Source organism: Pongo pygmaeus, chromosome 19, assembly GCF_028885625.2.
Source record: "Pongo pygmaeus isolate AG05252 chromosome 19, NHGRI_mPonPyg2-v2.0_pri, whole genome shotgun sequence".
In the NCBI taxonomy this organism is placed as follows: Eukaryota; Metazoa; Chordata; class Mammalia; order Primates; family Hominidae; genus Pongo; species Pongo pygmaeus.
Window position 1 is genome coordinate 26,203,733 of NC_072392.2, and position 17,072 is coordinate 26,220,804.

The window sequence follows — 17,072 nt, forward strand, 5'->3', positions numbered from 1 at the left end:
CCAGGCTCTGGCCTATGCCTGTAATTCCACACTTTGGGAGGCTGAGGAGAGTATATCACCTAAGGTCAGGAGTTCGAGACCAGTCTGTCCAACATGGCAAAACCCTGTTTCTAATAAAAATACAAAAAATTAGCCGGGTGTGGTGGCAGGTGCCTGTAATCCCAGCTACTCGGGAGGCTGAGGCAGAAGAATCCCTTGAACCCAGGAGGCGGAGGTTGCATTGAGCTGAGATCATGCCATTGCACCATTGGGCCTGGGTGACAAGAGTGAAACTCTGTCAAAAAAAAAAAAAAAAACCTGGTCTATACTAAAAATACAAAAATTAGACCCTGAAGGTCACGTCCAAATGAGAAAGACATTGTTTGGCTCAAATAGTCTGACACTAAGGAATAGTGCAGACTGGACAAGTGAGGTGACTGACACCTGTAATCCCAGCACTTTGGGAGGCCGAGGCTGGTGGATTACCCAAGGTCAGGAGTTGGAGACCAGCCTGACCAACATCGTGAAACTCCATCTCTACTAAAAAAAAGTTCATGAAAATTAGCCGGCTATGGTGGTTCATGCCTGTAAATCCCAGCTACTCAGGAGGCTGAGGCAGGAGACTCGCTTGAACCCGGGTGGCAGAGGTTGTGGTGAATGGAGATCACACCACTGCACTCCAGCCTGGCAACAAGAGTGAAACTCTGTCTCAAGAAACAGAATAGTGCAGAGTAAGAGCAGATTTATGTATGTATGTATGTATGTATGTATGTATGCATGTATGTATGTATTTTCAGAGAAGCAGGGAATCTGGAATTTTGGGTGAAATGTCTGTTTCCAGAAGCTGAAAATGCTCTCAAATGGAATATTCAGGCTAGCCTCTATCAAGCTTCTCCTTGTTCTATGTGTGAATAGCATGGGACAGAGGGAACATTTTGAGCCAAGGCAGGATGGTGGGATGGGACAGATGGCCAGGGCTGCTGCACTGGGGGCCGTAGTGGAGAATTTGGCTGGAAATGCAGATGGGACCAGACCATGAAGAGTCTCAAACACAGACCTGAGGACTCTGACCTTTATCCTGGGGGCGTCAGGAAGCCATGTTATGTGAAGGAACAAGGCTGTTTCTCCCTCAGCACTAGTGCAAGGAAAGGCCAGGGAGGCCCTCAGTGGAAGCTTGCTGCTGGATTTGTTGATGTGCCTTTTCTCCTGCCTGCAGTAGGGTCAGAATGGCCTGGGGTACTGCACACTTCCTGCCAGGAATAGAAGGCCCCACACCTATAGCACCCCTCTTCCCTTTAGTTCTTTGGAGGGATGAACACACTATTCAGCCTCTCTGAGCCTCAGTTTTCTCATCCATAAAATGAAGACAGTATAGCAACCTCGCAGGTCACAAGGATGTTTTGAAATTTGGTGAGCACAGCATAGCAGGTGTATTTTTGGGTCCTATTATTACATGTGAACCAAGTTGCCTTGTAGAAAAGGCACAGGCTCAGGGGACCTGTGTTTCAATCCCACTATGCCCCTGTAATGCCCACCTCTCAGGTATGATGGAAAGATTAAATTCACGGAGATGATGCCTGTGCAGCATCTGATACCCAGCAGATGCCTAAGAACCTAACCTACCACCCACCTGAGCAAGCACAAGCAGTCCTGCTCCTCCTGCAAGCACTGGGGATGCTGCCAACCACCCACCTTAGAACACTGCTCCTCCTCCCTCTCTGCAGGGGGCATTTTATAGGCCTCAGTCGCTGGGCTTGCTGTCCTCTCACCTGTCACTCAGCGCGGGGCTCAGAGCAGGCATTCTTCACCTTTGCAAGAAGCTTCTCTATGCATCCCTGTCCGCAGGCTTGCTGAGTGCATTCACCTATTGTATTCCTTATAATCAGGACAGAGTTGCTCCCCACTGTGTAGATGAGGAAATGGAGACCTAGAAAGGGAAGGAAAGACCAACACTTTGAGCACCTGCAATGTGCCTGAGGCAATGTACCCATTAGCTCTGCTTCACAGCAGCCCAAGAGGGAGGTATTATTCTTCCCCTGTGTAAATGTGGGTGTTGAGGCTCAGAGAAGGGCAGTGACTTGTCCAAGGTCACATAGCAAGCAACCGTCAGTGCCTGAGGGAAACCCAGGTCTTTCTGACTTCAGAGTGTGGGATTTAGAACAAACATTTCCAACGTGAGATTGACAGATCCATCCCCCAGTGCTGTTCCAAGGACCAGATGGGGTCATAAGTGTGTGAGTACCTGACATGGTGCCCAAGGACTGGGAGTAGAAGCAGAATCCCATCCACCTCCACCTAATCATACAGAGAAAAGAGACAGGAGCCCAGGGAGGGCAGTGCTGTGCCCAAGCTGTCAGCAAGCAGTAGGCAGAGCCCAGGACCCTGCTTTCCCGTGCCCATTGCTTCCCAGTTCAGGGCAAGGCCACCTCACCAGGGCCTTTCCCTCTCCTAGAGAGGAACTCCCCAAGTTCCTCTGACCAGGCAGGAGAGTGAATGAGAGCAGAAAATTCCACTTCAGCACACACACGTGGAGCCTGAGGCTGAAAGCTGGAATCCCAGACTTTGACACTCAAGAAGCCACCTCCACACTCTTTCAGCACCTCCACCTGGGACATTCGTGAGCACTTTGCTTCCCTCCCAGGGTAGAGGGGGTGTCCCGGAGACACTGGGGCCCTTAGAAGGCACTATGAGTTGGCAGTGACTCCAGCAGTGTGGTGGGATTGCGGGAGGTGTAGGAAGCAGGGGAAGCAGATCACAGCACTCAGGATGGCCAGAGCTGAAGGCATCAGAGTCCTCTGCCCTTGCTCTGCAAAAAAAAACCCACAGCATATTCCCCTCCCACTCCACACCTCCCACGGTCAGCAGTCGGTCCCAGAGGAGGAGCAGTGAGGCCTCAGGAGGACAGCAACCACTGCTGGCAAGGCGTTGGTGTTCTCCTGTTGAACTGCACAGGTTGTCAGCATCAGACAAGGTCGCTCTGTGACCATGATGGGTCAAGACAAAGCAAGGTCACTTGGTAGCTATCATGGCTCAGCTCATGCAAAACATGGACAAAAATGACCTCACACCCCCTCCCCTGTGGCTATGTCATGACCACTACCTCCTTGTCAATTGCAGCGTTAGCTTTGGTCTTGTCTTCCTTCCTTCTAGGTAAGATTGGGGAAGATGCCAGGTGATAGAATCCACCCTGCCTCTGACAGCATCGAATCTGGAGCAAAGGCTTCTTTCAACCCTCCCCCAAGCTTCCAATACAAGCCCAAATTCTGGAACAAATCCTTTCCAACACCTCCTTCAGAAAAGCTCCCTGGCTCCAGGCAGTGCTTGCTCCCCTCCCTGCAGCAGGGAGCCCAGCTTGCGAGCTGCAGGTGTGCTCCAGGTGGTCACTGGATGCAGGGTATTGACAGATGGATCCCATCGATACCCCCACTGCATAACCATGTAAGCACATCATCCCCCACTTGCACATGAGGAAACGGAGTTCCGCAGGGTGGAGAAGGGAAGACATAATTTGTCCTTCAAATGCGATACCGGTGAGATGTGAGAGGCAGTACCCCTCATAACTCTGTGAGGCAGTGGGCACACCAGGACCCTCCCAGGAAGTTCGGGTGTGTGGTCGCCCCCATTGCATAGCATGGGCGGGAGTTGGGGAGACCACACATGGGTCTCGCCACCTCTCCACTGGCCCGACCTCCCTGCAGACCCCCGGGACAGAGTCAGCATCTGCTTGCTGGCAGGCCTGGCCACCAGAGGTCTTTGCTTATGTCTAAGGTCCCTGTAGTTGTGGTTCACAGGATGGGGGCTGCTCCTGAGATTCAGCACCACACAGGCACTGCACAGCACTGTGCCATGGTGGTGGGCACTCACTTTCCAGATAGGGCCCATGTTGCCAGCAGGCATGATGCATCATTTACCCGACCCTGAGTGCAATAGGTCATTTTATAGAAAAAAACTTGGGCCAGGCGCGGTGGTTCACACCTGTAATCTCAGCACTTTAGGAGGCCAAGGCGGGCGGATCACAAGGTCAGGAGCTCAAAATACAAAAATTAGCCAGATGTAGTGGTGGGCGCCTGTAGTCCCAGCTACTCGGGAGGCTGAGGCAGAAGAATCGCTTGAACCCAGGAGTCGGAGGTTGCGATGAGCCAAGATCATGCCACTGCACTCCAGCCTAGGTGACAGAGCAAGACTCCATCTCAAAAAAAAAAAAAAAAGAAAAGGAAAAATATTTGTAGATGAATGAAGGTGACTCCTTTGAATATTGGAAATGATTTTATTTTAGCCATTGGTCTGGCAGTCATTCTGATGGGGTGACATGTGTCCCTGCCTTAGTCAGCAGAGCACAGGAGTGTGCTACACCTCCCCTCAACTAAGATTCAGCCCATGAGCAGGAACGCCTGTCTTTGTGTCATACCAACAGAGAGGATGTATCTGGTTTCACCATTCACTGCAGAGGCAGAAATTACCCAGAAAGAAGAGACAGTCTGTTCCCAAGAGTGTGTCCTTTTGACTCAGCATGGGGGTCATCTCCCTTCCTTGGCCGGGACCCCCAACCTGAACACAGAGGCAGAGAACATGTGAAGGGCTCCCATTCCCAGGTGGTCCAGGGTACAAGCTCTGAGTCTGTGGTCCTGGTCACTGCCCTTTTCTCCACAGCATGGCTGCCACCATCCTGTGCTGGGGCACAGAGGGGCTTTGCAGAGATCAGCATAACAAAAGCATCAGTGAGATGCTGCAATTGCAAACCGTGATACTTTCGTGGGCTGCCAAGTCAGCCTAAGCTATTTGTTGCTGCACTCAGTGTCCCCAGACAGCTGTGTGGCTGTCACTGCCTCTGGTGTGTCCCTTTTACTTCTCTTCTCCTGTCTGAGCTTCTGTTCTGAACTCTGTCTCTAACTTACAAGAAGTCAAGCTCACTGGATTCTGAGATCTTCAGGGTCAAGGACTGTGTCAGTAGTTCATGTCTCTTTCTAGAGATCACAGCTTAGTATCTGGCACAGAGTAGATACTCAGCCAATGCCCAATGATTCATTTTCCAGAAAGCTGAATTTCATCCATAATCCTAGTCAATGCAAATACATTCTGCCGGTGGTGTGTGTTTGTCCTCTGAAGGCGTTTTCCCAGGCTTTGTAAATACATACAGGCCACTTAGAAATTTGAATGTCAAAGAATAAAGGAGCTTAGAAAGTAAACATTGGAGAAGTGTGGGAGGGTGGTATTATTTGCAAGACATTCCTTGGTCCTTGTGAGTTCTATACACCCTCGATGAGCACCGAGTCTGGGCCAGGCCAGACACCCAGCTGGACCCAGGAGATACTGAGGTGAGTAAAGCCAAAATGCCTCCCTTCAGCAAGAGGCAGGCAGTCACACCAAAGTGATAAAGGCACAAAACCCAGAGGCAGCAGAGGAGAAAGAACTACCTTGTTCCTGGACAGTGTGACCTCAGGGAGAGCTTTGAGAGGAGGACATCTGTGCAGGGCTTGGAAGGATGAACACAAATTTGCCGAGCAGAAAAGGGAGCCAAGGAAATCCCGATGGAGAACAGCTTGGGTGAGAGTGTGAGCCACGGGATTGAGGGGCACAGGCATGGAACTGGAGGAGCAGAAAGAATGAGGAGGTCAGCAGAGGTCAATCACAGAAGGGTTTGAATCCTGGTGAGGGAGCAGTGGGTGCTGCACAAGGGACATGGGCCTGGAGGAGATGCAGTTAGCTCTGAGTGAAGATGGAGCACGCCATCCACTAGGGAACCACAAGATGCAATAGAAATAAGAACCCTGAGAAGCCTGCACAAAGGATGAGAGTCCCAGGGGTAGCACCAAGAAGATCCCTGTCAGAGGCCAGCTTGGAACGGAGACAGAAAAGACTCTTGAGGGTCTCAGCTGCTGCAAACCTCCTCAACAAATCATATTTTACCTTCAAATATTTGCTAAAGAATACTAACTATTGGAAGAGCAATGGTCCATTGATAATAATTATTCCCTCACTGTACATTTTTTACAATTCTCAAAATGCTCTCGGTCCAGTGTCTCATTGGAACCCCCATATAATCCCATTTTACAAATAGGGAAATGAGGCCCTGTGATGTCACACTGAGGTTTGCAGCAGTTCCAGGATAGAAAATAGGGAGCACTTTCATCTCAGCCCTGGGTATGAGTCTCAAAGTTCCTTTTCTGGGAGGGGGTCCTTGAGGCCACCCAGCAGTCCATAGTCCAAGTCTTCTTCTTCCTCCTTGGGCTTCTCCACACCTGTGTTCAAAGCCTCCTTCTCCTCCTTTGTTCTCAGGTACCACTACCAGCTATTGGGCAGGGAGACCTCCTGCTGCTGCCCATCCTAGGGTGCATCCTCCAACATGGGTGCATTGTGGTTCAGCCAGCACCTACACTACCTGCAGCCCAGGGCTACTGTGGTGGGCCTGAGGTTCCTCCCTATCAAATGGAGATGTGCTGGGGTTGCTGCCTTTGCTGAAGCCCATGTCCAGGTCATCTTCGGGGTGGCCCAGGGTACAGGGCTCTGGGGACAGGCCAGAGGGCTGCAGGGGCAAAAACCAAGAGGATGAGGGGATCTCTGAGTCAGACCACCTGGATTTGCATCCCAGAGACTAGCTGAAAGGCCTGGGGTGGACTGGTTCACCTCTCTGGGCATCAGTTTCCCTGTAAAGTGGGAGGTATAACAGATTCACTCCTACAGTTGTCTCTGAGCTTTACAGCAGGTAATGTGTGCAAAGTAGTTCGCACAATGCCTGGCACATGGTAGGTGATAATAAACAGGGTTACTATGATATCATCATCTGAGCTAGGTCACTCATGCACTTCTTCAATGCTTCAGGGTTCCCCTCCATCCCTCACACGGTAGCAGCAAGTGAAAGGGCTGCCCCTGGCCTTGAGGAGCTCACATCTTCTCATTTCACAGGGGTCTCCGTCCAGTGACCACACACGCCTGGCATGCAGTAGGCGCCTCATCCACATCTGGTGAAAGAGTGGAAAGCAGGTCATTATCATGTATTGTTTGGCACAGAATCTGCAGTAGGGGACAGAGAAGTGAGTGACTGTAGTTGTGCTCACCAGTTCCTGTCCCTGAATTTTCAGGGATCAAGAGGCCTTAGCAAGTCTAGTACCAGGGAGTGGGCACTGTGTGGTGGGGCAGGAGGCAGGTCCTGAGAAAGGCAGTGAGGTGAGGAGAGGAGCTCTGCCTTTGAGGTCTGGGAGATCCTTCACCAGGACCTCACCAAAGGCCCCGGGCAGGTCATCCCTCCTCCCAGAATCTCTCTATGCTCTTCTGTATAATGGGGCTAGCCTGGAAGAGATACTTGCACAACCATGTTCAGAGCAGCATCATCCACAATAACCAAAAGATGGAAGCAACCCAAGTGCCCATGGATGGATGGATGGATCAACAAAATGCTGTCTATGCATACAGTGGAATAGTGTTCAGCCTTGAAAAGGAAGGAGATTCTGATGCCTGCTGCATCAAGAATGAACCTTGAGGACATTAGGCTGAGCAAAAGAAGCCAGACCAAAAAGGCAAATGCTGTATTATTCCACTTTTCCAAGGCACCTAGAGTAGTCAAATCCATAGAGACAGACAGGAGAATGGTGGCTACCAGGTCCTGGGGAGGGTGGTGATTGGGGAGTTGTTGTTAAATGAGTTACAGAATTGTAGTTTTACAAGATGAAAAGCATTCTTGAAATTGGTTGCACAACATTGTGAATGTAGTGCCACTGAAATGTAAACTTAAACATAGTTAGACAGTAAATTTTAGTTTATTTTACCACAGTTTTAATAATGGGGTAGTTATGCCTGTCTTCTTGTGTTGCTGTAGGATTTCATGAGATAACATATAAGGAACCACCCAGCATGTTGCCTGGCACATAGTAACTGCTCAATAAATCACAACTGGATGCTATTGAAGATAAAGTTACCTGACTTCTCTGAGGCTTGCTCTCCTCAGCTGAAAATTCTCCCAAAATATATTAGATGAGACCCTACTGTATTATACTGGGTTCATAAATACCACTCCCCCTTTTCCCTTCCCACAGAGTGCAGTGAATAGAAGACACTTCTCTGCACCCCAAAAGCTCCATGCTGATTGCGAGAAGGAAATGCTGGATGGAGGGGTTCCTGGAACTACTGTGAGGGGTGAGCTTTCCCCAGATGTCTAGAAATGAGGCAGAGGCCCGACATCTTCCACCCCCACTAAGGTTACCTTGCAGTTCCCAGCTGGCTCTATACTTCCTAGAAACTGCCACTTTTCTGCCTCCGTTACCTAATAGCCCAGTCAGCACCATTATCATCATCACCATGATCGCCATCACCATCCTTACAATCACCAACACTATCATCATCGCCATCACCATTCTTACCCTCACCATTCTCACCATCATCAACACCAGCGTCTTCACCATAACTATCACTATCGTTATCACCACCTTCACCATCACCATCCTCACCATAATAATTATTGTCACCCTCCCCATCCTCATAATCATAATCATTATCAACATTACCATCACTATCATCGTCACTATCACCATTCTCACCATCATCATCCTCATCATCATCACCATTATCCTCACCATAACTATCGCTGTTATCATCACCACCTTCGCCATCACCATCCTTATCATCACCATCACAATCACCACCATCACCATTCTCACCATCACCATGTTCACCTTTACCATTCTCACCATCATCATCACCTTCATCATCCTCAACGTAACTATCACTTCATTATCACCACCTCCAACTTCACCATCACCATCCTCACCATCATCATCACCACCATCACAATGATCCTTGCTACATGGAACCATGCATTCTGGGTAGGAGGGCTCTTGGGTCAGGGCATCTAACACATCTCATAGGATAGAAACCCAGCCCCTTAGGGTCTCACAGTTGGTGAAGTAACTGATTCTTGTGAGGTCATGTTCCTCTGGGTGATGTGGGATGTCACAAGACCAATAAATATGGGCTGAAGCCCATCACATCACTTCTTTTTTTTGTAAAATAAGCTCCATCATCAGTAGTAGTTGTATGATAGCAGAGAATAAGAACTCAGCAAATGTAAATAATTTGATGCTATGAGAAGCATATGAAGCGGAGTCCATATTCCGATATGCATCTTTCCAATGATGGCAATTCTTTACCACTTCCATGAAGGAAAGGAGAAAATATTATTACAACATTACCAGAAATCTGTCTGGTCTAGGCAAGGCAGTTCCTCTTTCCAGGGTCTCAGCATTGCTCATTGTCAGCAGTCAGGGCACTCATCTGGGCAGTAGGCAGCACTGCTGCAGGGAAGTTCATGTTATTGGAAACATGTAGCATCTTCTCCTGCTACCATCGCCACATTGTCCATGAAACCACTGGGCAAACGATGGAATCTGGGAAAAGTTCTCATAACCAGAACATAATCATCCATATCAGGATATCAGCATCCACCCAACACTACTGTCCAATCAACAGAAGCTATAATCTCATCCAAATCTTCTCATTTGTGCCCTAAATACATTTTTTTTGAACTTTGTAATCCAGGATCCAATCCAGGAGTTCCCATTGCATTAATTGTCATGTCTCTTAAGCTCCTTCAACTTCAAACAGTTCCTCTGTTTTGCCCTATTTTTCATAACCTTAAGAGTTTTAAAGAGCATAAGCATTTATTAAGGATATGTTCACCTTTTTCCATCTGATGTGTTTCCACATCCAGACTTAGGTCATGTATCTTTCACAAGAAAACCACAGAAATACTGCTGTGGTCTTCCTAGGACATCACAGCAGGAGGCACATGATCAAGTTTGTGCCAGATTTCTCCACCACAAAGTCATCATTCTTCCAACTGTAATTGAGAAGTATTTCATATGAAGATATTAATTACACATACACATTAATGTATACTTATATGTAAAATATATACAAAATATTATTTCAATGTCTAACCAATATAGAAGTTATTAATTAGATATGTTTAATTTTATTTCCTACTAAGTCTTCAAAATCTGGTGTGTGTTTTACCCTGACAGCACATCTCAGTCCAGCCTAGCCACATTTCAAGTGCTCGATATTCACATGGCTGTGGCTACCATATTTGTCAGGGCAGCACTAAGCACTAAAGAACTTCTTCCTAGGAGAAGTTCTAAGCTTTCAAAATGTTTGGCAAATACATTTTATAAAATTCTTCAGAATCCATAAATAGGCAATTACACATTCAGTAAGCCATAGAATCCAACATGACATTAAAAATGAATCCCTCAACAAAAAAGAAGGTAGGCAAAATTTTCTTCAGACCAAATGGACAAATCGATTATGATTACCTAACATGCCCATTATTACTTATTAACATCCTTCATTAATACCCCCAAACCCCATCAACAGGTAAATGAATAAATGCATTCAAGCCTATCTGAACAATGTCCCAATTTCTTACCATTCTTACTTCTTTTGCAAGCAGAAAAGACTCAGTATTAGCAAAGACTATTCAGATAGTTTGTTCTTATGCCAGTAGTTGTAATTTCCTGGAGGTCTATGTGATATCAATTATGTACTTCAATACCTCTCACAAGTACTTTTCCTGTTTGGCCATTTTCTGCAGTATATCCATGCTCCCATTTTCTCTATTCTTCTATTTCTATCCTAGACTTTTCTTTCATCCTATAATTCTTTATCCGAAAAATATTAATTTAAGGATAACATCACAAAATAGTGTATTTCTTCAGATGATACTTCAAATTGATACCTAATATACAGAAATGACTATCATGGACATAACCCACAACATGTGAAATGTATGGCTCATTCTACTGACATTATAAAGGAAATTTAATGACAACTGAATTTCTAGTCATTTTCCACCCAACCAGTTGCTTATAAAATGGCAAGGAATTGTAGGTATGTACAGAGTGGCTATTTTTTGGTGGGGTGTTCAGCAACTCTCCTCTTGAGAGCCCCCCTTTTCTTTGAGGACCATTTCAATGAGCACCAACTGGGCCTGACCCAACCTACCAGCCCCAGCCCTAGAGGTGATCATGATGCCCAGCTCTGGCAAAAGACTCTACCCTTGGATCATAGCAACTGTTTCAGTACTTTTTTTTTTGGAATCATCAGGAAGGACTCTTGCTTTTTCTACCACTGTGGTCTATGAGGACAAAGTAAAGTGGGTTATTTGTCACACTATCTCTTGCTACAGAGAGAGAAGAGAGTCATCTTCAGAAGGAAAAAATGAGGCTAAAACAAAAGGAAAAGTGTCGAGAGAAAGAAGGAGAACATTTCTTGACGATTTTATATAAGCCTCTGGGTCCAGCTATGCATGACAGCGACTTGGGTTAAAGCTCTGTCACTTATAGGACCATTGACTTAAATATAAAATAAAGTATTGAAAGCTTTGAACTTTTAGATGAAAATACAGAAAAAAAATCTTTGTAATATTCAATTAATCAAAAATGTCTTAGATGAAGCCCCAAAAACCAAATGCACAAGAACAATTAATAAATTGGACCCCATCAATATTAAGAGCATCTGCTGTTTGAAAGATAGTGTTATGAGAACAAAAAGAAAACTCAAGGGGAAAATACTGGCAAGTCTCATATCTAATAAGGGATTTGAATCCAGAGTACATAAAGAAACTATTAAAATTTAATAATGAGAAAATAAGCAAAGAAAAAAACAAAAAAGGAAGAAGCAAAAAAAAATGTGAACATACACTTTACCAAATATATACAGATGGCATGTAAGTACATAAAGAGATACTACATATTATTAGGCATTATGGAACCACAATAAAATACTATTGTACACACATGAAAATGTCTAAAATTTTAAAAGAAGGCCCATACAAAGTATTGGCAAGAGTGTGGAATTCTTATATACTGCTGATAAAAATATAAAATGGTTCAACCATTTTGACAAACATTTTGATGGTCTATTAAAACTAAACCTAAACCTATTAGCTATTACACTCCTAATATTTACTCAAAGTTATAAGAACTTGTGTATATGAATGTTCATTGCAAATGTATTTGTGTAAGTTCCAAACTGGAAGCAATGCAAAAACCCACCAACAGGCAAACGGATATATAAGTTGCGACCGATCTGCACAATAGAATACTACTCAGTAATAAGATTAATGACCCATTGATGCCTGCAATATAGCTGAATCTCAAAATAATTATGTTGTGTGAAAGATGCCAGACCCCTCCAAAAAGGGGTCCATACTACACTTCATTTATATAAATGTCTAGACAAGGCAAACTCTTTTATAGTGACAGATTGGTGATTGTCAGGGAGAGTGGTAAGTAGGAAGATACAGAAAGTTTGGGATTATAAAAGGGCAAGGGGAAACTTTTATGAGTGCTGGATATGTTCATTATTTTTATTTTGGTGATGGATTTGCAAGTACATATAAAAAATAACACGCAATGGAAGTAGAAACAGTATTTTTGTTTCTTTCTTAAAAAAGCACAATTGACTTACTAATGCGATGTGTGTGCCTGTTGGGCACAAAGCACAACTTTTCAAATCTTAAAATCGGACTGGATCTCAACCACTGGACCTTATTCCTATTGCACACTGACTTTAGCACAATACTTCCTTTCAACGCGGTAATTAACAACACCCACCTTAAAGGTAAAGAAATGCACTTCTAACTACTTTTGAAACTATGAACTGCCTCAGGCTAGTAGTTCTTAAGGTCTGCAGCAAATGTTGCTTTGTTTCCCTCAAAAATATACAGCCTGGGCAACATGGCAAAACCCCGTCTCTACTAAAATTACCAAACTTAGCCAGGCATGGTGGTGCTTGCCTGTTGTCCCATCTACTCAGGGAGGCAGAGGCTGCAGTGAGCCTAGACCTCACCACTCCACTCCAGCCTGGGGGACAGAGTGAGACCCCCATCTCAAACACACACACACACATACACATACTCACACGTTATCCGCTGCTGCCCCTGTCAGTTAAACACAGCATCTTAGAGCACCTCAGCACACAGTGCGAGAGCCGTGGTCCTAAACACTTCAATTAAAAGTGAAACATCTCTGGCTGGATTTTTAGAATATTCACTTTTTAATGTTTTATATTATATTTAATTTTTATGTTTTAATTAATTTATCTGAATACAATAATCCAGACATTTGGAAGTAAAACAATGGAAAACATGCCTGCAAACACTAATCAGCACAAAGCTCATGTTGCTATGTTATTATTGACAGTTTAGACTTAAGCCAAGAAATATTGCTAAGATAAAAAAGATTTTACGATGTCAGTCACCAGAAAAGTATGCCAATTTTAAATATGTCTAAATATAAAATATCCCTTCAAATTATTTACTACAGAAACTGATATAACTAAAAGAAACATGGACTAATCTACAATATAGATTTTAACATACCTTTCAATTACCGATGGAACCAACAGAAAAAAATCCATAAGAGAAAGGGAGATTTGATGAACACAATGAACAAACTTGACATAAACTGACATATACAGAACGGGACACTCAACGACTACTGGATACACATCCTTTTCCAGTGCACGTATCATATTTACCAACATCGATTATATGTTGGAATTTAAAGGGACTCATCAGTCATGGCATTTTGCCTAAACTTGTCTGGCCTTCAACAGGGTTCAAATACAGTTAAATTCTTATTTCATCTAAAGAGTCCTATCCTTTTTTTGGAAATTTTACCGCAACAATCTAAGTTTGCATAACAACTGAACCCAGCCCTTGAAACTTGAAGTTTATCCTAGCCAAAGGCAGATTAAACTGTCTAAGTAATAATGTCCTTCAAATTGTTGTCCCCTGCTCCAGTAACGGACTATAGCTCCAAGAAGCTAACAGACTGTTTGTCCTTCATGGTATACATTCTATGTTACATCAAAACACAGTATAAAGCCTTGAAATCAGCAGCAGAGAGAAAAAGATCAACAACCATCTAGCTGTGACCTCACTACATCGTAATTACGCTTTTAGCTGACTCCTTTACTTGATTCCTAACTGCTTATTTCTGGCAGGGTAGCACTAATCCCTGACCAAGCTGACCTTTTAAGAAGTGAGCAGAATGAAAAGACTCTACCACCAGTGATCAGTTTAACAAGCTGCAACACTGGTCAATGGCTGCAACTCTAGTCACTGGCTGCAACTCTAGTCACTGGCTGCAACTCATATTGTGGGTTTTAAGAGCTCAGAATTAACATGGAAATACTATTGACTCCAAAAGAAACCCAGAAATCTCTGGGAATCCAGCAAAGATAGAAAGGGTCCTCTCAATAGTCACCACTCACACTTTGCTTTGTTTTGGTAATTATTTTATTACATACGGAGAGTATCAAAAAAGTATGCCTTTTCCTCATTGTTAATGCTAACCCTAAAATGGTAAGGCTCTTGCAAGTTGAAACCCCCAGGCTCTCACTGGCCCTTCAACAGAAGGCAGTGAAGTCACCTGCAAGAGTGATCACCCAAAAGCTTCCAGGCTGGACAAGTTGGGACTCAGTTCTTTCAGTTCCCAAATTCACAGTTCTCTTGGGATATGGTTATTTATGGAGCTCCTGAAGATGAGAAATTCCACCCAGGAAATTCTGTTTATAAAAATTACTCACATCTAATTATCTCAGGAGACATTAACACAGCAATGTTGAAAATTTTCCATTAATTGTTAATCCATGGAGAAAAAATGGACAATTATTTTTTAAAATATGGAAAGCTTCATATAATACAAATTATACTACCACATGTGATTCAACTTCTATTCATTAATGCCAGAGAAGTTAATAATTACGAATTGCCAGTGGTTGAAAAAAAAAATCATTCATCATTGGAGAAGTGCAGAAGGTTTAAAAGAGATAAGAATTAGTTTTTGGCTTTGGGGCTTTTTACGCTTTCCAAAAGATTTTGCTCTTTTTTTGCTCATGGCTTTTTCTCTCTCTCTCTCTTTCTTTCTGATTTCAGTTTCTTTTGATTTCTCCTGCTTAGAAATGGTGAGAGAACTTTGGATGTGGAACGTGGAGGAGGAACACGAAGTGAGGATCTGCACTTGGGATGCTCAACACTGCGGATGCCCGGCAAAGGCACTGCCCGGTCCACCTCCCGGAGGGGTCTCTGTGCCTCAGTCGGCATCGCAGCTGATGGTGAAACTTTTGGTGTGGCAGAAGAGTGTCCACAAACTTTGGAAGGTATCCGCTGCATCCTCCATGGCAGTGTATGCCTGCCGAGGGCGATCTTCTCGGGGAGCGGAAAGTCTCGTTGGTGGGCCAGGGCTGGCTGGCTGGAGCCACTTGGGCGGCGCAGCCCTGGCGGAGGTTCAGGCGGCCCCGGTGTCGCAAGCGGCTGTGAGTGATGCCTCTTTGGGGCCGGAGGGGTCCCAGGAAGGCTGCAGACCAGGGCTGAACAGCGGGCAGCATGGTGGAAGCGATGGAAGGTGACGGGGTTCGCAGCGCCAGGGGGCCCAGCAGACCCCGAGCCCGGGCATCCCGCATCGCCAGCAGCACCGCGGGGAGGCCTGGCGCTGGTGACGCGGCGGCCACTGCACGAGGCCCACGACCCAGTCCCAGAGGCCAGCCCATCGTCAGCTAACATCAGGAACCCTGGGCCAGCTGAGGCCCGGGCCCCAGGGGCAAGACAAAGGGCAGAGGCTCCGCAGGCGGGGCCAAGAGCCGGCAGCGCAGGCCTGGCTCCACCGCCGCGGAGCTCGCAGGGCGCAGCAGGCACCGGGCAGCAACCAAGGCTTCCAGAGGAGGCTGTGCACCCCCGCAAAGGCTCCTGCCCGGCGTCCAGCCTCTCCGCGGGGACTCCACGTGCAACACCTCCTCATTGTCCTTGTCTAGGGCCGAGACAAGGTCCTCGCTCCCATGGCGCGACTCCGGGGGCGCAGGAGCCTAGGCTGAGCAGGTGGAGTAGGGTGAGCACCGCCAAGAACCCAACGAGAGTGGCGCCCCAGGGCGGCACAGGAGGCCGCATTTAACGTGTCAATCATCTCAAAGATTTTATGACATCTTCTTTTTTGACATCTTATAATATCTATAATGTTTATTATATCTTGTGATATAATTATTAACACCACTTCATTGTGATTATTATGATTATTTTTATACCAACAAATCTTCAATTATTAATATTCCCAGTTGCTAAAGAAAAATGAAAACGACTAGTTTTGAAAGCCTTACTTCTGCCAATGGAAGCACATTCCAGCATGTGGCCAATGCAATCCACTTTCCACCACTTTCAGAAGAAACCTTACTGCAAAATTATACTATCCTACCGTTATATACTTTGTGTGTGTGTGTACTTGTATGTATGTATATTATATATGTAATATATATATATATATAAAGTATGCCAGAGATGAACAAGTATTAGAAAATTAAATGCACACAGGTCATGTCAGTGCTATGTATAATGTGGTGTACTAAGTATAGATGTTCAACAGTGTGGAATCTAGGCTGGAACAAGACTTCTAGTCTTAAGCAATTCTTTCTAGGTTCAGTCTCTGGAAATAATGCTCTGTATCAAATGTGCGAGAAAATTAATGGGTTTTAAAGACTATTCTATGTCAACTATAACATTTCATTTGGGGATTTCTGTCCCTTATAATATCTACCTCATTTTGGATGGATTCCTTGAGGCCTGGTTTATTTTTCTTTTCCTTTCTACACATCGCTGCTTAGAGTGATGAATGGAGTTGTATTTTGAATAAAATAGCTAAGCATCCTTTTGTGAGCAAGGAGCATGATGGTACTTAGACCTACCATTTCTCGTTAAGGTGGTTACGGTTACGGTGGGGCTGGTGTGTTTACCTGGAGCCTGAATGTCCACTGGGACATGATACCCACTGGGATTTTTTTGTGTCAACCTGGTCTCTGATGTCCACCTGGGGATTGGGTATCCACCTAAGGCCTGACGTTTACCTGGAGCCAGATGTGCACCCGAGGCCTGATGTGTATCTGTGGCCTTATGTTCACCTGGGGACTGATGCACACCTGAAGCATAGGTTTTCACCTGGGGCCTGATATCCACCTGTAGTGTGGGTGTCAACCTTGGGGCTGATGTTCAGCTGGCGTCCACTGTCTACCTGGGGCCTGGTGTACACATGGGGCCTGGGCATCCACCTGAG

General features: G+C 45.4%; 1 protein-coding gene across 7 annotated transcripts in view; it reads left to right on the forward strand.

Moving 5' to 3' along the window:
* The window catches only part of LOC134738772 (uncharacterized), a 163,333-nt gene extending 146,664 nt beyond the window's left edge, over nt 1-16,669 (forward strand). For 4 of the 7 annotated variants that reach the window (XR_010124775.1, XR_010124780.1, XR_010124777.1 and 1 more), the window contains exons 2-3: nt 8,010-8,109; nt 14,912-16,669. Coding sequence is in view for 1 of the 7 variants with exons in the window: in XM_063657055.1 (XP_063513125.1) it covers nt 3,130-3,417; nt 8,010-8,109; nt 14,912-15,384 (861 nt within the window). In the remaining 6 variants the exon portion in view is untranslated. Of the gene's footprint in view, nt 1-3,129; nt 3,418-8,009; nt 8,110-14,911 lie in introns of all 7 variants that reach the window. The other 3 variants (XR_010124778.1, XR_010124779.1, XM_063657055.1) reach the window with 2 other exon arrangements.
* The last annotated feature ends 403 nt before the right edge of the window (nt 16,670-17,072 follow it).